Source organism: Mobula birostris, chromosome 7 (assembly GCF_030028105.1).
Source record: "Mobula birostris isolate sMobBir1 chromosome 7, sMobBir1.hap1, whole genome shotgun sequence".
Taxonomy (NCBI): Eukaryota; Metazoa; Chordata; class Chondrichthyes; order Myliobatiformes; family Myliobatidae; genus Mobula; species Mobula birostris.
Window position 1 is genome coordinate 5,826,574 of NC_092376.1, and position 25,346 is coordinate 5,851,919.

General features: G+C 45.2%; 1 protein-coding gene across 6 annotated transcripts in view; it reads left to right on the plus strand.

Moving 5' to 3' along the window:
* The window catches only part of LOC140199980 (cGMP-dependent 3',5'-cyclic phosphodiesterase), a 343,544-nt gene that overhangs the window by 265,808 nt on the left and 52,390 nt on the right, over positions 1-25,346 (plus strand). For all 6 annotated transcript variants that reach the window (XM_072262534.1, XM_072262539.1, XM_072262536.1 and 3 more), the window contains 7 exons: positions 1,638-1,749; positions 4,973-5,012; positions 10,995-11,058; positions 15,831-15,909; positions 18,515-18,692; positions 21,852-21,964; positions 23,466-23,543. In XM_072262534.1, the coding sequence (XP_072118635.1) occupies positions 1,638-1,749; positions 4,973-5,012; positions 10,995-11,058; positions 15,831-15,909; positions 18,515-18,692; positions 21,852-21,964; positions 23,466-23,543 (664 nt within the window). The remainder of the gene's footprint in view (positions 1-1,637; positions 1,750-4,972; positions 5,013-10,994; positions 11,059-15,830; positions 15,910-18,514; positions 18,693-21,851; positions 21,965-23,465; positions 23,544-25,346) is intronic.

The following is a 25,346-nucleotide window of genomic DNA, read 5'->3' on the forward strand; positions in this document are numbered from 1 at the left end:
CTCGCAAGACTACAACATGGTGGTTAAACTGTACACAGTACTCCAGGAGCAGCCTCGCCAAGGACTTATACAAATGTCCAAACTCCTATACTCCAGGCCCTGTCTGATGATAATATAGATGTCAGAATGTACATGGTGGGCCAAAGTGCCAGTTTCTGTGCTGTATATTTCTATGACTCAACAACATGGGCTACTCTCTAGTAAAGATTCATACTTTGTCAGTCCAAAAATCTTGCATTTACTGAGTTGTGTGTGCAGCTCAGCACATCGCAGAAACCAGCCTCCACTCCATAGACTTGCAGGTTGAGTCGGTGGTGAGGAAGGCAAATGCCATGTTAGCATTCATTTCAAGAAGTCTAGAATACAAGAGCAGGGATGTGATGCTGAGGCTTCATAAGGCACTGGTGAGGCCTCACCTTGAGTATTGTGAACAGTTTTGGGCTCTTCATCTAAGAAAAGTTGTGCTGGCATTGGAAAGGGTTCAGAGGAGGTTCACAAGGATGATTCCGGAAATGAAAGGGTTATCATACGAGGAACGTTTGACGGCTCTGGGTCTGTACTCACTAGAATTCAGGAGGATGAGGGGGGATCTCATTGAAACCTTTCGAATATTTTCAAGGCCTAGACAGAGTAGATGTGAAAAGAATGTTTCCCATGGTGGGGGAGTCTGGACAAGAGGGCACAGCCTCAGGATAGAGGGGTGTCCATTTAAAACAGATGCAGAAAAATTTCTTTAGCCAGAAGGTGGAGGATTTGTGGAATTTGTTACCACAGGCAGCTGTGGAGGGCAGGTCGTTTGGTATATCTAAGGAAGATCTTGATAGGTTCTTGATTGGACATGGCATCAAAGATTACGGGGAGAAGGCTGGGGAGTGGTGCTGAGGAGGGGAAAGAAAGAATCAGTCACTATTGAATGGCGGAGCAGACCCGATGGGCCATATGACCTAATTCTGCCCCTATGCCTTATGGTCTTATGGACTCTGTCTACACCTCTTGCCTCGGTAAAGCATCCAGCATAATCAAAGACCCCACCCACCCTGGACATTTTCTCTTCTCCCCCTCTCCCATCAGGCCTGAAAGCACGTACCACTGATTCAAGATCAGCTTCTGTCCCACTGTCTTCAGACTCTTGAATGGCCCCCAGTCCAATAAGATGGCCTCTTTGACCTCACAATCTTCCTCACTATAATCTTGCAAGACAAGCTGTTCACTGTATCTTAATACATGTGACAATAACAAACCAATGCCAATCATTTTCCAAAGTGATGGGGCAATGACTGTGGAAAGCACGCCATAAAGGTAGCTCTTCTATTAACCCTTCCCGAACTCTGGGTTCTGCACCACTGGTTAACATGTTAACTAGCTAACCTAGACACTGGGGAGGTGGAACTGAGAGTGTGATCACCCTAGTCCAGGATCTGTCAGGGGTGGAGAGGAAGGGGTAAGATGTACCAGGACAAATCAATGGATGGTCTCACAGAGAGGGATGCTCACTGCTGCTTGAGCAGCTGAGGTGGGGGAGGCAGGAACTGAGGGGTGGCACAATGTTGGAGGTGGTTATGGCATTTGAGATCACCCCAGGTCTGTGAAGAGTACTGTAACCAACACAGGACTGTGTGTTCCCTCTCTGCCCGCAGTTACACGGAGGTGGACGAACAAACGATTCGGCATTGTTTCCGGTACACAGCCAGCGTCCTCACCAGCACCATGTCAGTGCAGAAGGAGCAGAAACTGAAGATCGAATGTCAGGTGATGTGATGGATCTGGCTAAATCTGGACAATGGACCAACTCTTGCTCAGAACACTTCCAACTGGCCCAGTGCCCACCAATCCAGTCAGACCAACAATCCCCGTCCAATTAACCCAGCACCCACCTATCTCATCACCCCAATACCAACCAATCCAATCACTCCAAATTTTCCCAATCCAACCATCCGACACTCCCTGTCCAACCACCCCAATTCCTGCCTATCCTATTATACCTGTGCTCCCAATCCAATTACCCCAAAGGTCCCTTATCCAATCACCCTATCTCATAATCCCAATGCCAACCAATCCAAGCACTGCAAGGTTCCTCTATCCAATCACACCCAACACCCACCAATCCAGTCATACGATAATCCAATATCAAATCGTTCCAGCGCACACCCATTCCATCACCCCAATGCTTACCGATCTAATAACCCCAACGTTCACCTGTCCAATCACCCCAATCTCACTTATTTCATTAGCCAATGCACACCAATTAAATTGCGCCAACACTCCCCATCCAATCTCCCCAACACCCACTCACCTAAAGGCATATTATAAAGCAAAAATTAGTGGGAAGTTGGAGGATTGGGAAGCTTTTAAAAACTAACAGAAGGCAACTAAAAAAGTAATTAAGAAGGTAAAGATGGAATACAAAAGTAAGCTAGCCAATAATAATAATAAAGAGGATATGAAAAGTTTCTTCTGCTACATAAAGTGTATAAGAGAGCTCAGACCGCAGGAAAATGATGCTGGAGAGGTAGTAATGCGGGAACTATGAAATAGCGGATGAACGGAATAAGTATTTTGCATCAGACTTCACTGGGGAAGACATTAGCAGTATGGTGGAAATTCCTGGTGTCAAGGGGCATGAAGTGTGCGAAGTTACCATAACTAGAGAGAAGGTTCTTGGGAAACTAAAAAGCCTGATGGTAGATAAGACACCTGGACCAGACAGTGTACACCCCAGGGTTCTGAAAGAGGTGGCTGAAGAGATTGTGGAGGCAATAGTAATGATCTTTCAATGATCACTAGATTCTGGAATGTTTTGAAAAGACTAGAAAATTGCAAATGTCACTCCACTCTTCAAGAAGGGACAAAGGCAGAAGAAAGGAAACTATAGGCCAGTTAGTCTGACCTCAGTGGTTGGGAAGATGTTGGAGTCGATTATTAAGGATGAGGTGTCAGGGTACTTGGAGGCACATTATAAAACAGGCCATAGTCAGCATGGTTTTGTCAAAGGAAAATCTTGCCTAACAAATCTGTTGGAATTGTTTGAAGAAGTAACAAACAGGATAGACAAAGGAGAATCAGTTGGTGTTGTGTATTTGGATTTTCAGAAGGCCTTTGACAAGTTTTCACACATGAGGCTGCTTAACAAGCTACGAGCCCATGGTATTACAGGAAAGATTCGAGCATGGATAAAGCAATGATTTGGATGATGGAATTGATGGCTTTTTGCCAAGTTTGCAGATAATATGAAGATAGGTGAAGGGGCAGTAGAGAGGCTACAAAGGACTTTGAAAGATTAAGAGAATGCGTAAAGAATTAGCAGATGGAATACAGTGTCATGAAGTGTATGGTCATGCACTTTTGGTAGAAGGAATGAAAGGGTTGACTATTTTATAAATGGAGAGGAAGTACTAAAATCTGAGATGCAAAGGGACTTGGGAGTCCTTGTGTAGGATTCCCTAAAGGTTAATTTGAAGGTTGAGGCTGTGGTGAGCAAGGCAAATGCAATGTTAGCATTCATTTCTAGAGGACTAGAATATAAAAGCAAGGATGTAATGTTGAGACTTTATAAAGCACTGGTGAGGCCTCACATGGAGTATTGTGAGCAGTTTTGGGCCCCTTATCTTAGAAAGGATATGCTGAAACTGGAGAGGGTTCAAAGGAGGATCACGAAAATGATTCTAGGATTGAATGGATTGTCATATGAAGAGCGTTTGATGGCTCTGGGCCTGTATTTACTGGAATTCAGATGAATGAGGGGTGACCTAATTGAAACCTATCAAATGGTGAAAGGCCTTGATAGAGTGGATGTGGAGAGAATGTTTCCCAATATGGGAGAGTCTAATACCAGAGGACACAGCCTCAGAATAGAGGGGTGTCCTTTTAGAACTGTGATGGAAAGGAATTTCTTTAGCCAGAGAGTGATAAATCTGTGGAATTCTTTGCCACAGGCAGCTGTGGAGGCCGAGTCTTTAAGTATATTTAAGGCAGAGGTTGATAGATTATTGATTGGTCAGAGCATGAAGGGATACGGGAAGAAGGCAGGAGAGTAGGGCTGAGAGGAAAATTGGATCAGCCATGATGAAATGGTGGAGCAGACAAGATGGGCCAAATAGCTTGTAAATCTTCTTGACTTATGATCTTATCCAATTGACCATCAAGTCTGCTCCGCCATTCCATTGTGTCTGATTTATTATCCCTCTCAACCCTATTCTCTTGCCTTTTCTCGGTAACCTTTGATGCCCTGACAAATTAAGAACCTATCATCTTCTGCAATAAATACACCCGACGACTTGGTCTCCACAGCTGCCTGTGGCAATGAATTCCACAGATTCACCACCTTAAAAAAATTCCTCCTCTATTCTGAAACTGTGCCCTCCGGTTCTAGACTTCCCCACTATAGGAAACAGCCTCTTCACATCCACATCCACAAAGTTGTTGTGTTTATGTCTATATCTGTAAACAACTGTGTATCTGTGTGTGCCCATATATGAGTATGTAGGTCTGTGTGAGTCTTTGTATGTGTGTGGGACTGCGTGTGCATGAATAAGCATCCACTTGTGTGCAATGTGTACGTGGGAGAGAAGAGTGCACGTGTGTGTGTGTGTGTGTGTGTGTGTGTGTGTGTGTCTGTACATACTGTATGTTGAGAGATCACTTGTGGTGTAGATGCTCTTGTGCCTGAACCTGGAGGAAGGACCTTGAGCCAGGGCTGGGCATGTTGGAGAATTCGTTACCCTATTAACTGCTGACTGATTGTCTCTCCCTCTCTCTCTCCTACCTCCCTCTCTCCCACTTTCTCTCACTCTCTCCATCTCTCTCTCTCCTTCCCTCTCCCTCTCTTCATCTCTTTCTCTCTTCATCTCTCCCTCTCCCTCTCTTCATCTCTTTCTCTCTTCATCTCTCCCTCTCTTCATCTCTCCCTCTCTCCCTTTCTCCCACTCCCTCTCCCTTTCTCTCTCTCTCTCTCTCTCTCTCTCTCTCTCCACAGGCTCTTCTCCAAGTTGCCAAGAATCTGTTCACACACTTAGGTAAGTAAATATAACTTTTTTTCCCATAAAGATTCATTTTATTTGTCACATGTACGTCAAAATATTGAAACATAGTGAAAGGCTTTTACTTGCTTCAGTGACCAGCACAGTCGGGGGATGTGCAGGGGGCAGCCATTAGGTGTTAACACACCCACAATTTACTCACTCTAGCCCGTGCATCTTTGGAGTGTGGTAGGAAACCAGAGCACCTGGAGGAAACCCACACTGTCACAGGGAGAACGTGCAGACTCCTTGGAGACAGCAGTGAAACTGAACCCCGATCAGTGATCACTGGCACTATAAAGGGTTACACGAACCACCACACAACTGTACTGCCCCCTTTGGAAAGAAACCCAATTTCTGCAGTGACGTTAAGCAGTAGGCAGAACGTTTTGAGAAAGTCTGCAGAGGCAGCGACGGATTAGACAGGGGTGTGTTCTGGTCAGGAGGAGAGAGTCACACTCACAACAAGACGTGGTCTGACTAATGCTGACCTGCTTGTGAGAATCATACCTCTACACCCGTGTGGATAAAACCCGCCCTCCTTCAATCTCCAGCTCGGGGGGATGAACTCCACAGGTTAACTGGAATCATAGAGCAATAGAGTATGGATACAGGCCCTTCGGCCCAGACAGTCCATGCTGACCATGGTGCCCATCCAGCTAGTCCCAGCAGGGGTGACGCCGTAGTGTAGCGGTTAGTGCAACACTGTAACAGTCCCAGTGATTCGGGTTCAATTCCCGCCGCTGTCTGTAAGGAGTTTGTACACTCTCCCCTCAACTTGGTGGGTTTCCTCTGGGTGCTCCAGTTTCCTCCCACGTTCCAAAGCCGTACGTGTTGGTAAGTTAGTTGGACACATGGGTGTAATTCGGTGGTGTGGGCTCGTGGGGGCGGAAGGGCCTGTTACCTTGCCGTACCTCTAAATTAAAATAAAAAATAAATAAATACATTAAAAAAATTCTGCTTTTGGCCCATATCCCTCTAAGCCCTGCCCCTCCACATACCTGTCCAAGAGCTTCTGAAATAGTCATAGTCATACTTTATTGATCCCAGGGGGAAATTGGTTTTCGATATAGTTGCACCATAAATAATAAATAGTAATAGAACCATAAACAGTTAAATAGTAATATGTAAAATTATGCCAGTAAATTATGAAATAAGTCCAGGACCACCCTATCGGCACAGGGTGTCTGACCCTCCAAGGGAGGAGTTGTAAAGTTTGATGGCCACAGGCAGGAATGACTTCCTATGATGCTCTGTGCTGCATCTTGGAGGAATGAGTCTCTGGCTGAATGTACTCCTGTGCCCACCCAGTACATTATGTAGTGGATGGGAGACATTGTCCAAGATGGCATGCAACTTAGACAGCATCCTCTTTTCAGACAGCACCGTCAGAGAGTCCAGTTCCATCTCCACAACATCACTGGCCTTACGAATGAGTTTGTTGATTCTGTTGGTGTCTGCTACCCTCAGCCTGCTGCCCCAGCAGCATAATACTGTTGAACCTGCCTCAGCCACTTCCTCTGGCAGCTCATTCCGTGGATTCATCATCTTCTCATGGAAAAGCTGTCCCTCTGATTACTTTTAAACCTTTCTGCTCCTATATCATATGGTCTTATGTCTTATAAAGAAAGGACTGATGAATGAAGGGATAAGGGGATAGTCCTGATGAAGTGTCTCGCCTCTCCATGGATGTTGCCTGACCTGCTGAGTTCCTCCAGTGTGTTGTGTGTGTGGATTTGCCTGTGGTTCATTGATTCTGCAATGTATTGTGTTTGTCAGCTCCTTATTGTCTCATTTGTACTGCTCCTGTTATTCTGCACACATAACTGCCGGAAGGCAGAGGAAATTGGATTTACTATTCAGGTTATGCTAATAGCATACCATGCCAACAGGGGCATCGCCTACAACTGATTGTTGTTGAATGCTTCTCCTCTTCCTCAAATTACACATCAAACAAGCTGCCAATGAACTGACCTTAAAGGCACAGTCTAGGCCATCACCTGGAATGGTATGAGTCTAGGGGAATGTTGTTAGAACAGAGACATAGGAGCAGAACTATGCCACTTGAGTCTGCTCCGCCAAGGCTGATTTCTGATCTCTCTACCACATCTCCCTGCCTTCTTCCCTTAACACTGAATATATAAAATAGATCATCACCCTTTGGCCCACAATGTTGTACTATCCTTTTAACCTAACCCTTCGCTCCTATATATCCCTTCATTTTTCTATCATCCATGTGCCTATCTAAGAGTCTTTAAATGCCCCTAATGTATCTATGGGTGGTGGGGTGGAGATATGTCTCTACCAAAGGAGGTGTAAAGCGTTTCTTCCCTCCGCTAGCCTGCAGGTCACCCTTGGGCAAGGTGTAGCACCTGCTTAGCCCCCCAATCAGGGTCACGTGAAGCCGTGGGAGCAGGTGGTGGATGGTCGTATGAGCAGCTGGCGAATATCACAAGTCCTGGTTATGTGACCACTGACACCAGGCAGTGTTGATAATGGCTGGGGTCACCCGTCTTGTAAAGACACTGCCTAGAAGAAGGCAATGGCAAACCACTTCTGTAGAAAACTTTTCCAAGAACAGTTAAGGTCATGGAAAGACCATGATCGCCCACGTCATAACACATGGCAGATAACGAATGAATGAACTATTGTATCTGCTTCTACCACCACCACTGGCAGTATGTTCCAAATACTCACCACTCTCCTCTGACTTTGTTCTGACATTCCTCCCCCCACCACCTACTTGCCTCCAATCCCTCCTAAACTTTGTTCTGACATCCCCCCCCCCCACTACACTTACCAACAATCTCCTTAAAATTATGTTCCATCATATTAGCCATTTCCGCCCTGGAAAAAGTCTTTGGTTATCGACTCAATCTATGCCTCTTATCATCTTGTATCGTCTATCAAGTTACCTCTCGTCCTCCTTTGCTTCAAAAAGAAAAGCCCTAGCTCACTCAACCTATCTTCATTAGACGAGCTCTCTGATCCAGGCAGCCTCTCGGTAAATCTCCTCTGCATCCTCTTATTGGCCTTTAAGGCACAGTTAGGTCTGTGAATCTAGGGAAGTGTTGTAAAATAGGGGAACCTAGGATTACAAGTACATAATTCTCTCAACGTGTGGTCACAAGTAGACTGGTGAAGGAGGCGTTTGGCATGTTGGCCTTTATCGGTCACGACACTGAGTACAGGAAACGCAAGAGGCCGCAGGTAATGGTATCTGGAGTAACACACAAAGAGCTGAAGGATTTCAGCAGGTCAGACAGCATCATCGGAGGGAAATAGTTAACCTTCAAACCCTCCCTGGGAAAAAACCCTCTGTCCACCCTATCGGAGTCTCTCGTAATCTCATAAGCCTCTATCAGATCTCCCCTCAGTCTCCACCACTACAGGGAAAACAACCTAAGTTTGTCCAACCTCTCCTTATAGCTCAACCATTCAGAATGCTTCCAACTGTAACACACACAAAGTGCTGGAGGAACTCAGCAGGTCAGGCAGCATCTGTGGAAAAGAATAAACAGTCTACCGGAGTCTTGATAAAGAGCCTTGGCCTGGAACGTCAACTGGTCAACTGTTTATTCCTCTCTATAGATGCTGCTTAATCTGTTGAGTTCCTGCAGCATTGTGTGTGTGTGTGTGTGTGTGTGTGTGTGTGTTACTCTGGATTTCCAGCATCTGCAGAATCTCTTGTGTTTATGCTTTGAACAGTACATCTGTATAGGTTTATTAAAGTATGCAGTGGTAAACAAAAGTTCCTGAACCTCGTGAGGAAGTAACGAAGTCGTTTGTTATTTACCTCCTCCTTGAGAGGGGGGAGGTACAAGAAGATGGTATGGCACAGGTTCTGGGTATCTTTGACGATATCTACAATTTGTACCTGTACTGTACTGTGCTATATTTTGAATTAAACAGCCGGCTCAGCGGCTCCTTCTCAGGGCTGAGCAATAAATACTGCACTTCCCAACAAATGCCAGGTCACAATCAGGTGTATTATCACTGGCATCTGTCGTGAAATATGTTGCTTTGCGTTGCAGTACAGAGCAAGACAGAAAAAAATTACTGTAAGTTACCAAAAGAAATATTTTAAAAAAGTGGTGAAAAAAGAGGGTGAAATAAAGAGGTGTTGTTCGTGGGTCATTCAGAAATCTGATGGCAGGGGGAAGAGTCAGTCAGAATCAGCTTTATTATCACTGGCATATGTTGTGAAATTTGCTTTGGGGCAGCAGTACGTTGCAGTATATAAAAACAAAAATACTCCTTACAGTAAGGAGTGCATTGAAAATGTAAATTAAATAATTAGTGCAAAAAGAGTGAAAAAAGTAGTGAGATAATGTATTTAAAAACGTAAACACGAGGAATTCTGCAGATGCTGGAAATTCAAGCAACACACATCAAAGTTATTGGTGAATGCAGCAGGCCAGGCAGCATCTCTAGGAAGAAGTACAGTCGACGTCTCGGCCCGAAACGTTGACTGTACCTCTTCCTAGAGATGCTGCCTGGCCTGCTGTGTTCACCAGCAACTTTGATGTGTGTTGCTTGACGTAGTGTACATGGGTTCAATGTCCTTTCAGAAATCTGATGGAGGAGGGGAAGAAGGTGTTGCTGAATCACTGAGTGTGTGTCTCAGGCTCCTGTACCTCCGCACTGATGGTAGCGGTGGAGAAGAGGGCATGTCCTGGGTGGTGAGGGTCCTTCATGGTGGATGCCATTTTCTCGAGGCATCGACTTTGGAGGGTATTCTTGATGGTGGAGAGGCTCGAGCCCGTGATGGAGCTGACTGACACTACGTCCACACTAGACCGGATAAATCCGTAACCAAAGCTTTTTTCTCTTCGTTTTGACTCTCCGTCCACACTGAAATGACGTTTTCCTCCCCCGAAAATGGAGCTTTTCAGAAACACCTCTCCAGAGTGAATAAATCTGAAAACGCCTAATATCCAGCGTAGTGTGTACAGGGTAACCGGCTATCTTTAAGAACGCTGCCATGATGTGCCAGAACAAATGGTAGCGGCAACGCAGCATTTCATTCTTTTCTTGAATGCAGCCTCCAACACCACAACAATATCTGACAATAGATGTGTAACAGCCTAATATAACATTGTATGGAAATACAAGATAACACTGATGCAGACATGTTTTATACATTTAACAAGGTGCTTTATTAATGTATTGCTTATGCAAACATTCAATAGATGCAATTGTCACTTTTGCCCAGTAACTCATTTTATTGCATATGTTAAATACAGCAAAATAATACACAAAGACATGGCAAAAGTAAAGGCAAACAAATGAGGTAACAGCAAATTTCACTTTTGCCCAGTAACAAGCCTTATTGCATTTAGTTGTAGCTGTCGTCCCTTTCATCGGTGAAGAGGCTATGGTTGCAGGAAATGTTTCTGGACAAACGCGCACCAAATCTTTCGTTTGGCAATTTCCTTTTAAGTTTTTCTAGTTTGTAATTGGACAAACGCGCACCAAGTATACCATTTCCTCTTCGCTTGTTTTCTGTGTGTCCTGCGCATGCCCAGTAGGCGGAGATTCGCCCAAATATCCGTTTTAATGTGGACGGAGATATTTTCAAAAACGCCTGGTGTGGATGCCTATCGTTTTTACACAAAACCGGCGTTTTCAAAATGATCCGGTCTAGTGTGGACGTAGCCTGAGTCTACAACCCTCTGCAGCCTTTTCAGATACTGTGCTGTGGCCCCTCCATGCCTAACCGTGATGCAACCAAAGTTCAAAGTCAATTTACTATCAAAGTACATATATGTTACAATATACAACCCTGAGATTCATTTCCTTGCGTGAAATCACACGAAGAATCTCATGGTTGTATATGGTGACATATAAAAATGTGCTGGAGTCCTGTGAAATGAATACCAATTATTGTTGTTTCTATGTGAAGCTGCTTCTCCACATTAGAAGGGGTTAGGAACACTCGGAGGGTTTCAAGGTGACTGCCTGTTCTGACTTTTGCAGATAACGTTACAGTGCTCCTTCAAGAGATCATTCAGGAAGCACGCAACCTTACCAATGCGGAGAGGTGAGTTCCACCGACAGGTAGGTAATGGGACTTCAGCGACATCTTTCTTTTCTCAGCAAGAAGACTGGCAGCTTCGAGCTCCAATCCGGAGATGCCTCCCAGTCAGAGGTGAATTGATATTCTTCTTCTTCTTAAGCCAATTGCCCCTAATGAGGTGAAGACCTCCATCCAGAGTGCTTTGTCCTGGGACAAAGTTTGGTTGTCTCCTTGGCTTCTGCTTTCACCCCATGACTTCATACATCTTCTCAGTGAAGGTCCTTCCTCTCCCAGGGATGAGGTCTTTGGAGCTTCTGTTGGCGTTTCTGTAGCTCTGGGTTTTTATGGGATGGGGTTGGTAACCCCATGCCCAACCCTCCTCCTTTAGCAGACAGGCTTGGGATCATCCATGGTGGTGTTTGAACTGGTATTGGAATTGGTTTAGTTTTGTCACATGTACTGAGATACGAGAAGAGCTTGTCTTGCATACTGTTCGTACAGATCAAATCATTACACATTGCATTGTGGTAGAATAAGGGAAAACAATAACAGAATGCAGAATAAAGTGTAAAAGTTACTGGAAAAGCGTAGTGCAGGCAAAAAATGAAGTGCAGGATCGTAACATCACAAGAAATTCCACAGATGCTGGAAATCCAGAGCAACACCACATAAGATATTGGAGGAACTCAGCAGATCAGGCAGCATTTATGGAGATGAATAAATAGTTGATGTTTCAGGTCGAGACCCGTCATCAGGGCTGGAAAGGGAGGGGGAAGATGACAGAAGGTGTGGGGAAGGAAGGAGTATAATCTAGAAGGTGATAGGTGAAGCCAGGTGACTGGAGGAAGAGGGAATGAAGTAAGAAACTAGGAGTTGATAGGTGGAAAAGGTAAAGGTCTGAAGAAGAAAGAATGTGATAGCAGAGGAGAGTGGACCATGGGAGAAAGGGAAAGAAAGGAGGACCATGGGGAGGGGATAAGCAAGTGAGGAGAAGAGAAGAGGTAAGGGGGGGCAGAGTGGGGAATTGAAGAAGAGGGAAGAGGAGGGGGGAAATTACCGAAAGTTGGAGAAATTGATGTTTGTGCCATTATGTTGAAGGTTACCCTGACAGAAAATGAGGCGTTGCTCCTCCACCCTGAGAGTGGCTTCATCATGGGGATAGAGGAGGCCATGGACCAACGTGTTGGAATGGGAGTGGGGATTGGAATTAAAATGGTTGGCTACCGAGAAATCCTGCTTTTTGTGGGTGGAGCAAAGGATCATAATGAGGTAGATTGTGAGGCCAAGAGTCCACGCTGTGTATCAGGTCAGACATGAACAGAGCCCTGCCTGTCCTCTGGCCTTAATCCCCAGGCATAATTCATCATCCTGAACAATGACTGGTGGTGTCTGCTCTGTGCTACGTGTAGTATCAATGCAAACGTTCCATTGGCTGTGAAGCACCTGGGGATGTTAAAGGTGTTATAGAAATGCAAACTTTAGAAAGAGTGTCACCCTAAACCTAATCTTGACTTTGAAAGAAAAAAGGGAGATAACAAAATCAAGGTCTCTGTGTTTTATGATCTTCATTAATGCCGAGCCCTTTGTCCAAGTGTTTTCTCACGTATCCAAATGACTTCTGCCCTCAGATTATATTTGACAACAACCGCAAAAAGCAAACTGGAATGCTTTTTGAACATAGAACAGTACTGCATAAGTACAGCCCATTCGGCTCACGATGATGTGCTGATCTTTTAACCCACTCCTAGATCAATCTTCACCCCATCCTGATGAAGGCTCTCAGCCCGAAATGCCGACTCTTTAATCTTTTCCAAAGATGCTGCCTGGCCTGCTGAGCTCCTCCAGCATTTTGAATATGTTGCCTGGGTTTCCAGCATCTGCAGATTTTCTCTTGTCTGGGCCAAGATCAATCTCTAATTGTTCCCTCCTATGTAGCTCTCCATTTTTCATTCATCCATGTGCTTATCAATAGGTTTCAAAGGTACAATTTAATGTCAGAGAAATGTATACAATATACATCTTGAAATTATTCTTCTTCGCAGACATCCACGAAAACAGAGTGCCCCAAAGAATGAATGACAGTTAAATGTTAGAACCCCAAAGTCCCCCAGCTCCCCCTCCCATGAATAAGCAGCAGCAAAGAGACGACACTCCCTCCCCCACCAGCAAAAAAGCATCTGTGCCCCCCACCGAGCACTCAAGCGTGACACAGAATTCCAGTACCCCAAAAACTACTCGTTCACCCGGTCATTTGACATACCACAGGCTCTCTCTCTCTCTTTCCCTAATAAGGGAAAAAGAAGTGTCCCTGTTTCACAGCGTACTCTCGCTTATCGAAGAGTATCTTAAATGTCCCTAATGTATCTGCCTCTACCACCACCCCTGGCAACACGTTCCACTAACTCACCACTTTCTGTGTGAAAAAAAACTTACCTCTGATATCAACCCTACAATTTCTTCGAATCAGTTGGCAATCACATCAAATGGATGTCCATTAGAACATTATACCATACTACAGGTCCTTTGGCTCACGATGTTGTGCCGATCTTACTATCAATCTAACGCTTTCCTAACATATAGCCCTCCTCTCTTAAATGTCCCTGATGTATCAGCACTACCTCCACCCCAGCAGTGTGTTCCAAGCACCCACCACTCTCTGTGTAGATAATCAACCTCTGACATCTTCACACCCCCCCATACTTTCCCACAATCACCTTCCCCCGGGATCAATAAAGTATGACTATGACTATGACTTAAAATTGTGCTCTCCCAGTCATTTCCTGGGAAAAAGTCTCTGGCTGTCCACTCCGTCAGTACCTCTTATCATCTTGTACACTTCTACCAAGTCTCCTCTTATCCCCCTTCTCTCCAAAAAGAAAAGTGCTAGCTCACTCAGCCTATCTTAATAAAACATGCTCTTTAATCTGAGCAGCATCTGTTAAATTCTAAACATAAGAGATTATGCAGATGCTGGAAATCTTGAGCAACACACACAAAATGCTGGAGGATCCCAGCAAGCCAGGCAGCATCTATTACAACCATTAAATATAGGAGCAGAATTAGGCCATTCAGCTCATCGAGTCAGCACTGGAAAGGGAGGGGGAGTAGTCAGAATTCCAGTAAATCTCCCCTGTACTCTCTCTAAAGCTTTCACATCCATCCTATAACGGAGCAACCAGATTTGAACACAATACTCCAATTTTTTACTCAGGTTGAAGGGATTTAGTGAATCTCAGGTTAAAAGCATAAAATTAATAAAACCAATGATTAAAGGTGCCATAGGAAGACAAGTTATGGCTACTGTTGTCTTCTCAACAAGGATCCCTTCTAAAGGCTGACTTATACTTGTGTGTACTAGCTTACGCCTCAGCCTATGCAAGTGGGCTATGTAGTTGTGAGCATTTATACTTGTGAGTTGGTGTGTCTGCGTCACTCTGCAATTCACCGCCAAAATGCTAGTTGGTGGTGGGGTTTCTATGCCACTGTGTTGAGTTTCTTCGTGTTGAACTCAACACGAAGAAACTCAAGCTTCAAACAATGGCAACTGAAACTGAAGGAGGGTGAATTTTCTGTGCTTGTCTGGCCACTGAGAGACATGGACGAGGAAGTGCATTTCAAATATTTTCGGATGCCGACAGGTAGATTTGACGATTTGGTGCATCGTCTCCAACCATTTATTTGCATCAGTGTACGCACAGGATACTCAGAGACTGGCAATCACCATTTGAGTTTTAGCTTCAGGTAGAAGTCAACAGGCTGTAGCAGCTAGCTACAAACTGGCGTCAAGCACAGGGTCCTCCATAATTTCAGAGGTCTGTAAAGCTTTATGGAAAGCATTGAAGCCACAGTTGCCCTTCAGTTGCCCAATGGGAAGCTATCGCAGCATAGGAGGAAATGTGATGCTATCAAGCAGACCAATCACACTTGTTGCGATCTACGACGCTGCGACACGTAGTTACATTTTGGGAGAGGTGCGCGTTAGGCTACGGCGTAGGGTTCAGCGTAGATACTGCGTAGGGTTCGCGGCTACGCCATACCTACAGCGTACATTTAACGCACAAGTATAAATCAGCCTTAAAGAGGGAGTTTCTCCTGATGCAGAACCCCTCTTAAAGAGAGAGGCTCCCTGTCACCTTCCCCCTTATTAAAGAGGGAGTCTTTTCATCATATCCCCTCTGTAAAAACATCTCCTCTACTTAAAGGGGGAACTTCTACCCGTCAAATTATTTTATAGGAAACCGTTGCTCATCAATTTAAAGGGAACCTCTATACATTGCCTACATCTTTGAAGAAACTCTCTGTCCATTGGCTACACTTTTTAACGATAGTCTGTTCCCATTGGCCACTGCATTGAAAGAGGCCTCTCCCTATTGGCTACAACTTTTATAGAGGCTATCTCCCCATTAGCTTCTCCTGTTAACATGAGTCTCTCCTTACTGGCCACACTTTGTAATGAGTCGCTTCCCCATTGGCTACAGCTTTTAATCAGGCACTCTCCCCATTGGTTACACCTTTCAAAGCAGCTTTCTTTCCATTGGCTACATCTTTTAAAATGAGTCTCTCATCATTGACTACACCTCTTAAAGATAGTCTATCCCCATTGACTACACCTTTTAAAGAGCATTCTGATTGGCTATACCTTTTAGAGGGATGGCCAGTCCCCTTTAGCTATACCTATTATTCAGTACCCCCATCGACCATACCCATTAAAGAGGGTCTCCCCCTGCCCTGTAGGCAGTTACTCCCCTTGATGTCTGTCAGTGATGTTAAACTCATTCCCTCTTTCCCTCCCACAGCTGTTCGGTGTTCCTGTTGGAGCAGAACAATAAGGAGCTTGTTGCAAAAGTGTTCGATGGAGGATTTGTAACTGATGAGGTGAGGGGCTTTCTCTGGTCAACCTGACAATGTCTGGCTGGGATGCGTCACTGGGGCTTGTGAGAGCAGAGTCTATTTGTACCACACAGATTCATGCTACAGGACTGAGGAGAGGATGAAAGTTGAATAACATAGGAAGGGAGAGTGCTTGGGGGTAATTTTCAGCTCTTGAAAGGCCATTCAGCCCAACTTGTCTGTGCTGACCAAGATACCGATTAATACATAAATGATTTTGGTAATTGGTTCATTATTGCCACATATACTGACTGACATACAGTGTACCATCCATACAGATCACTTCATTACACATATACTGACTGACGTACAGTGTACCATCCATACAGATCACTTCTTTACACAGTGCACCGAGGCAGAACAAGATAAAACAATACAAGTGAAGTGTAACAATTACAGAGAAAGTGCAGAGCAGGTAGACAATAAGATGCAAGGCCATAATGAGGTTGATTTTGAGGTCAAGAATCCATCTTATCATACTAGGGGATTGTTAAATAGTCTTATAACAGTGGGGCAGAAGCTTTCCTTAAGCCTGGTGGTACATGGTTTCAGATTTTTGTATCTTCTGCCTGACTTGGGTGAGTTGTGTATATGGTTATGTTGTTTGCTTTACTGAGGCAGAGAGAAGTGTAGACAGAGTCCACGGAGAGGAGGCTGGTTTTCGTGATATGCTGAGCTGTGTTCACAACTCTCTGCAGTTTCTTGCAGTCATGAGCAGAGCAGTTGCCATACCAAAGTATACATCTAGATAGGATGCTTTCTATGTGAATTGATAAAAATTGGTGAGGGTCAAAAGGGCTATGCCGAATTTATCCAGACTATCTGGGATCCTCGCAATATTCAGAATCATACAGCGCTGAAGCAGACCACTTGGCCCAATTTGTCCATACTGACCAAGATGCATATTTATCTTAATCCCATTTGCCTCCCTTTGGCCTGTATCAAGTTTAGGTTCAAGTTTGTCATTCAACCATACACATGAATACAGCCGTATGAAACAGCAGTCCTCTGGGGGCCATGGTGCAAAACACAGTACCACCAGCACACAGCACATGGACCACATATAGTTATGATAGCAGAAAAACGCACAGTCACTAACAATAATATAGCCCAAGTCCCTAACTGCCATGGCTTGTAGTTTGATAGTACATGGGATGTTGACCTACAGCCATGTTTCTGTAAGATCAAACATGCAGCGGTTTCTCATCATGCACTAGTGCAGCTGTAGATGAATGCAACCCAGATTGCTTTCCCCTGAGCGAACACTGGAGGGCAGCACTGATGGAAAAGGCCAGCCCCCAACCCAGCAAGGAATCAAGCACGTCCGCCATACCTATGCTTTTTCCCACTCCCCTCCAAGCATTATACCCACTGTGTGAAACACTTTTCCCTTGGGTTAATGTTAAAGCTTTCCCCTCTCACCGAAAACCCTATGCCCTCTCGTTTTAAACTCCACTACCCTGGGAAAAGACTTTGGCTGTTCACCTTACCTGTGCCCCTCATGATTTTATAAACTTATATAGTGTCACACCCCCCACCCCAGCCTCCTAAGTTTCAGGGTGAAAAGCTCAAGCCTATCCAGTCTCATCTCAAGCTCTCTAAATATTGAAAGGCCTAGATCAAGTGGATGTGGAGAGGATGTTTCCGATTGTAGGGGAGCCTAGGACTAGAGGGCACAGACCCCAGAATAGAGGGATATCACGTTAGAACAGAGATGAGGAGGAATTTATTAGGCCAGAGAGTGATGAACCTTTGGAATTCATTACCACAGACTGTTGTGAATGCCAAATCATTGGGTATATTTAAAGCAAAGGTCAATAGGTTCTTGATTAGTCAGGGCATCTAACATGATGGGGAGAAGGGAAAGAATGGGGTTGAGATGGTTAATAAGTCAGCCATTATGGAATTGTGGAGCAGATGCGATGGGCTGAAAGGCCTAAACCTGCTCCTATGGCTTATGGTCTTGGTAACGTCCTCAACAAGGCAATGCAATGTTGGCCTCATTGCTAGAAGGAATGAGTTTAGGAGCTGGAAGGTTATGCTGCAACTGTACAGGGTACCGGTGAGGCCGTACCTGGAGTACTGCGGGCAGCCCTCGTCTCCTTGCAGAAAGATATACTTCCTCAATAGGTGGTGCAGAGGAGGTTAACAGGTTGGTTCTGGAGATGAGCTTATGAGGAGAGACTGAGTTGCCTGGGACTATACTCGCTGGAGTTCAGAAGAATGAGAGGGGAGGGGATCTTATAGAAACAAATACAATTGTGAAAGTGTGTGTGTGTCTGTCTGTCTCTCTGCCTCCCTCCCCCCCGTGTCTCTCTCCCTCTCTATCTACCTGTGTCTCTCTCTTTCTCTCTCTCTCTGTCACTGTCTCTGTCTGAGCGTGTCTCTCTCCGTCTCTGCCACTGCCCCTCTCTCTCTGCCTCTGTCTCTGTCTCTCTCTCTCTGTTTGTGTGTGTCTCTGTCTGTGTGTGTTTCTTTGTCTCTCTGTCTGTGTCCATCACTCTCTGTGCCTCCCTCTGTCCTACCCCTACCCACACCCTCCCAAGCCTCCATCCCAACTACCCCGATTGCTCTGTCCATGTCCCCACAGTCCGCTGAATTCCGGATGCCAGCAGACCAGGGGATCGCCGGTCATGTGGCAACCACTGGTCAGATCCTCAACATCAAGGATGCTTATTCTCACCCACTGTTCTACCGGGGCGTCGATGACACAACTGGCTTCCGGACCAGGAACATCCTTTGCTTCCCCATTATCGATGAGAACAACCGTGAGTATGGGCCGAGGGCAATGCCCGGCTCTTGTATGGTGTGCCGGACTGGGAATCCCAGGACCTGAGTTCGAATCCCACATTGCAGATGTGGAATTAATTTTGGAGTGTGTACAGCATGGAAGCAGGCCCTTTGGCCCATCTCACCCATGCTGACCCTGGTGCCTTTCTACTCTAGTCAATATAGAATTGGTGCAACACATACAAAACGCTGGAGGAACTCAGCAGGTCAGGCAGCATCTATGGAAATGAACAAACAGTTGATGTTTCAGGTTAAGGCCCTTCATCAGGATTGGAAAGGAAAGGGGAAGACGCCAGAATAAAAAGGCGGAGGGAAGGGAAGGAGGACAATCTAGAAGGTTATAGGTGAAGCCAGGTGGGTAGAAAAGGTAAAGAGCTGGAGAAGAAGGAATCTGATAGGACGGGAGAGTAGAGCATAGGAGAAAGGGAAGAAGGAGGTGATAGGCAGGTGAGGTGAAGAGGGAATGGAAGAAGTGGGAGGGGAATATTACTGGAAGTTGGAGGAACCAATGTTCTTCCATCAGCTTAGAGGATACCTTGATGGAATCTGAGGTGAATTGGTTTATTGTACAGCATAGAAACAAACCCTTTGGCCCAAATCATCCGTGCTGACCCTGGTGCCTATCTGCACTAGTCATCATGCTCTTAGAGAAGGAATATATAATTGGAATTGGTTTATTATTACCAACATTTAATTGCCCCTTCTAGTCGCCCTTGAGAAGGTTGTGGTGAGTTGCCATTTTGAACCTTCAATAGATATGAAAGAGCGCAGAGAAAATTTACAAGCACGTTGTCAGGACTTGAAGACCTGAGTTATAGGGGAAGGTTGAATAGAGTAGAGCTTTATTCCCTGGAGTGTAGGAGAAAGAGGGGAGATGTGATAGTAAAACAAAGTTATGAGGGGGTATAGATAGGGTAAACGCAAACAGGCTTTTTCCACTGAGGTTGGGCAAGACTAGAACTATAGATCATAAGGTAAGGGTGAAAGGTGAAATGCTTAAGGGGAAACTGATGGGAAACTTCTTCACTCAGGGAGTGTAGAATGAGCTGCCAGTGGAAGTGCTGGATTCTGGTTTGATTTAAGGGAAATTTGGATAGGAACGTGGATGGGAGGAGTATAGAGAATTATGGTTGGGGTGCAGGTTGATGGGACAAGGCAGATTAATAGTTTGACATGGATTTGATGGGCCAAAGGGCCTGTTTCTGTGCTGTAGTGTTCTGTAACTCTAACCACTCTAGTCCTTGAGTGTGGGTATTAGAATTGGCTTCTTATTGTCACATGTACAGTGAAGAGTTTGTCTTGCAAACTGTTCATACCAATCAAATCATTGTGCACTGAGGTACAATGAGGTAAAACAATAACAGAATGCAGAATAAAGTATAACAGTTACAGAGAAAGTACAGAGCAGGCAGACAATAAGGTGCAAGATCATAACGAGGTAGATTGTGAAGTCAAGAGTCCATCTTATCATACAGGGGGACCATTCAAGAGTCTGATAATGGTGGGATAGAAGCTGTCTTCGAGCCTGGTGGTATGTGCTTTCAGGCTTTTGTATCTCTTCTGCCCTATGGGAGAAAGAACACAATTACAGTCCATTGTCATGCTCGGTGATGAAAGTGTTCAGAGTGTTGCTGTACTGCGGTAGTAAGTAGAGTTGTCCTGGTTGGTTCAAGAACCAATTGGTTGAAGGGAAGCAGCTACTCCTGAACCTGGTGGTGTGGGACTTCAGGGTTCTGTACCTCCTGCCCGATGGGAGCTGTGAGAAGATGGCGTGGCCTGGATGTTGGGGATTTTGGATGGATGTTGCCTTCTTGAGGCAGCAGGAATTGAACCCGGGTCGCTGGTACTGTAAAGCGTTGTGCTAACCACTGCTCTACCGTGTGATGGGAATTGAACTCGGGTCTCTGGTACTGTAAAGCCATGTGCTAACCACTACACTACCGTGCGATGGGAATTGAACCCGGGTCACTGGTACTGTAAAGCCATGTGCTAACCACTACACTACCGTGCAATGGGAATTGAACCCGGGTCACTGGTACTGTAACGTGTTGTGCTGACCACTACACTACTGTGCGATGGGAACTGAACCCGGGTCACTGGTACTGTAACGTGTTGTGCTGACCACTGCAGTACTGTGCGATGGGAATTGAACCCAGGTCACTGGTACTGTAACGTGTTGTGCTGACCACTACACTACTGTGCGATGGGAACTGAACCTGGGTCACTGGTACTGTAACGTGTTGTGCTGACCACTGCAGTGCTGTGCGATGGGAATTGAACCCGGGTCACTGGTACTGTAACGTGTTGTGCTGACCACTACACTACTGTGCGATGGGAATTGAACCCGGGTCACTGGTACTGTAACGTGTTGTGCTGATCACTACACTACCGTGTGATGGGAATTGAACCCGGGTCACTGGTACTGTAAAACGTTGTACTAACCACTACACTACCGTGCAATGGGAATTGAACCCGGGTCACTGGTACTGTAACGTGTTGTGCTGACCACTGCAGTACTGTGTGCCCTGGGTTTAGGGGCGCAGTTCAAAAAAGCCAACCTGCCAATTATCTTTTGAGGGAGATTATTTAGGTTTATAGAGACTGGTGTAAGAAGATCTGAGAGCTCAAGCAGGATTATAAAACAAAAATGATTCTGTGATGTACTCTGGTCCCAGATCATTGAGGGCTTTAAAAACAAGTGAGAGAACTTTAAAAACAATAATTAAGTTACAGGAAGCCAATTCGGAGTAGCTAGTATGGGAGTGATAATGCTCCTTCATCCTGGTTTTGGTTAAAGGTCTAGCCGTGGTGTTCTGAATGAGTTGAAGTTACTTTGGAAGGCCAGTAGAAAGTGCATAGCAGTAACCTAGTCTATTTGATACAAAGGCGTGAATTAGATTTTCTGTATCATTATGTGACAGAAATGGACGTACCTTTGTATCATTTCTTAAGCATCGAAATGCTGTTCTGGCCACATTTTTAGGTGGGATTTAAAATTCAAATCTGAGTCAAGGATTCTGAAAGGTGGAGCAGGGTTGAGATGACAGACATCTCTTCCTGCAAACTCCTGCCTAATGCTCTGTTTCTGGTCTGATGCTGTTCCCTTTCCCGTTCCTCCCCAACCCCTGCCTTCACAGAGATCGTTGGGGTAGCCGAGCTGTGTAATAAGGTCAATGGGCCGTGGTTTACCAAGTTTGATGAGGACCTGGCTCTGGCCTTCTCCATCTACTGTGGTATCAGCATTGCACACGTGAGTACACGGGGAGGGACAGGGGACAGGGGGCGTGGGCCGTGGAGTTTAGGTGGCTCCAAGTTGTAGCACAGAAACAGGCCCTTCAACCCAGTGTGTTCTGCCTAGTCCCATTGACCTGCACCCAGACCATAACCCTCCCATTCATGTACCTATCCAAACTTCTCTTAAATGTTGAAACAAAGCCCCGCATCCACCAATTCCACCGACAGCTCATTTCACCCTCTGAGTGAAGAAGTTCCCCTTAAATATTTCACCTTTCACCCTTACCCCATGACCTCTAGTTCTAGTCTCAGCCAACCTGATGGGGGAAAGCCTGTTTGAACTTACCCTATCTGTACATGGAACATAGAACTTTACAGCTCAGGGTTGGTGTGCAGTTCTGGTTGCCCTATTACAGGGTGGGGAGGCTTTGGAGAGGGTGCCTGGATTACAGAGTGAACTGCTGTACAAGGAAAGATTTAACAAACTTGAGTTGTCTTCTCTCGAGTGGCAGTAGCTGAGGGGAGATCTGATTGATGTTTTAAATGTAATCAGAGAAATTGATCATAGAACATTGACCATAGAACACAGCACAGTCAGGCCTTTCAGCCCGCAATGTTGTGCCAACCTTTTAACCTACTCCAAGTTCAATCTAACCCTTTCCTCTGACATAGCCCTCCCCCCCATTTTCTATCATCCATGTGCCTATCTAAGAGTGTTTTAAAAAGTTTCTAATGTACCTGCCTCTACCACCACCCCTGGCAGGACGTGCCAAACATCCACTACTCTGTGTTTAAAAAAACCCTACCTCTGAAATCCACCCCTATACTTTCCTCCAATCACCTTAAAATTATGCCCCCTTGAATTAGTCATTTCCAACCTGGGAAAATGTCTCTGGCTCTCCACTCTATGTCTCTTATCATCTTGTACACCTTTATCAACTCGTCTCGCATCCTCCTTGACTCCAAAGAGAAAATTCCTAGCTTGTTCAACCTATCTCTAATCCAGGCAGCATCCTGGTCTCAACCTCAACGCTATCTCTAAAACTTCCACATTCTTCCTATAATGAAGTGATGTCGAGGCTTTGGAGAGGGTGCAGACGACATTCACCAGGATGCTGCCTGGATTAGAGGATATGAGATACAACTTGGATAAACTTAGCTTGTTTTCTTTGGAGCGGTGGAGGCTGAGGGCTTCCAAATCCTTCCTATAACGAGGTGAATAGAACTGAACACGATACTCCAAGTGTGGTCTAACCAGGGTTTTATAGAGCTGTAACATTTCCTCGCTGCTCTTGAACTCAACCTCCCAATTAATGAAGGCTAGCTCACCACACGCTTTCTTAATAACTCTATCAACTTGCATGGCAACTTTGAGGGATCTATGGACATGTTCCTCCACACGTCAAAGAACCATACCATGCCATTTACCCCGCATGCTGTCTTCAAATTCAATTGCATATCATTAGTGAGCAGGATGATGCTGTTGGATGTCCTGACCTCTTTTTCCTTCTTCTTAGTCATTGCTGTATAAGAAGGTTCACGAAGCCCAGTACAGAAGTCACCTGGCCAATGAGATGATGATGTACCACATGAAGGTGAGATGCAGATACTGGAATTCTGAAACAAAATCAGGGAGTCCTGGGAATATTCTGCAGTACCAGCAGCGGGTGTGGGGAGAGAAGCAGAGCTGATGTCTTAGGTTAAAGGTCAGAAGTGGTCTCTGATAAAAGGATAATATATTTTATTTTTATTTCCAATTCATTCAGATTCATTTTATCATGTGTACATCAAAAATTAGAGTGAAATGCATTGTTTGTATTAAGGGCCCTCCCAGAAAAAGGATGTTCTGGGGGCAGCCCACAAGTGTTGCCACACTTTTGATTTGGAGGTGTAGCACAGTAACAGGCCTTTCTGACCCAACGAGCCCGCGCTGCCGAATTACACCCATGTGAAGAGTGTTTATTTTTTAAAACTTTATTTGGAGATACAGTGCGGAACAGGCCCCTCCAGCTCTTCGAGCTGCGCCAAACAGCAGCCTACTGATTTAACCCTCGCCTAATCACGGGACAATATACAATGACCAATTAGCCTATTGAGTGGTACCTCCTTGGACTGTGGGAGGAGACCCATGCAGTTCATGGGGGAGAATGTCTAATTTCTTTACAGACGGGGCGGGAATGGAACCCAGGTAATAGTGTTATGTGAACCGCTACACTACCGTTGCCGACCTCAGTTATCTGAGTACTAAATCTGGCAGCACAACGGACACAGATGCTGGAATAGACTGTAAGATCATAAGGCATAGGGATAGAATTAGGCCATTTGGCCCATCAAGTCTGCTCTGCCATTCCACTATGGCTGATTCACACTGTTCCCTGTAAGGAGTCTGTGTGTCCTCCTCCTGGCATGTATGGGTTTCCTCCGGGTGCCCCGGTTTCCTCCCACAGTTCAAAGATGTACCAGTTGATAGGTTAATTGGTCATTGTAAATCGTCCCGTGATTAGGCTAGGGTTAAATTAGGGGTTACTGGGTGGCGTGGCTTGAAGGGTTAAAAGGGCCTTTTCTGCGGTGTATCTCAATAAGTAAATGAATAAATAGATTTATACTCCCGCTAAACCCTGTTCTCCAACCTGGAACAAAAAAGAACCTCATATTGAAACTCAATGGGTCAAGCAACATGTGAGGAGGCAGAGGGATCTATCTGACTATCATTTGAATTCTATCTTTCTTTCTATTGAAACCTATCTAACGTAGAGTGGCCTGGATAGAGTGGATGCGGAAAGGATGTTTTCTATCATGAGGGAGTCTAGGACCAGAGGACACAGACTCAGAATAGATGGCTGTCACTATAGGACAGAGATGAGTAGGAATTTCTTTAGCCAGGGGATGGTGAATCTGTGGAATTCATTGCCATGGACAGCTGAGGAGACCAAGCCACTGGGTACATTTAAAACAGAGGTTGATAGATTCCGGATTAGTGAGGGTCTCAAAGGTTATGGAGAGAAGGCAGAAGAATGAGGTTGAGAGGGATAATAAATCTGTCATGATGGAATGGTGGAGCAGATGCAATGGGCTGAATAGCTTAATTCTGCTCCTATGTCTTACGGTTTAATGGTCTTATGAATGTTTGATGTTTCAGGTGGAGATCCCATGTCAGGGCTGAGAGTGTAGAGGGGAAGGACTTATTATAAAGGTGTGGGGGGAGGGATGAGACATGGGTTGCTCAGTGATAGGTGGAGATGTAAGATGCAACTGTATTATAACTCCTAACTGTTAGTGTTAACGTTATTCCAATAGCAGGGTGACTAAAACTTAATACAATTCTCCAAGGGACTGTCTTGTCTCCCTTTCTCTTCACCATTTACACCTCGGACTTCAACTACTGCACAGAGTCTTGT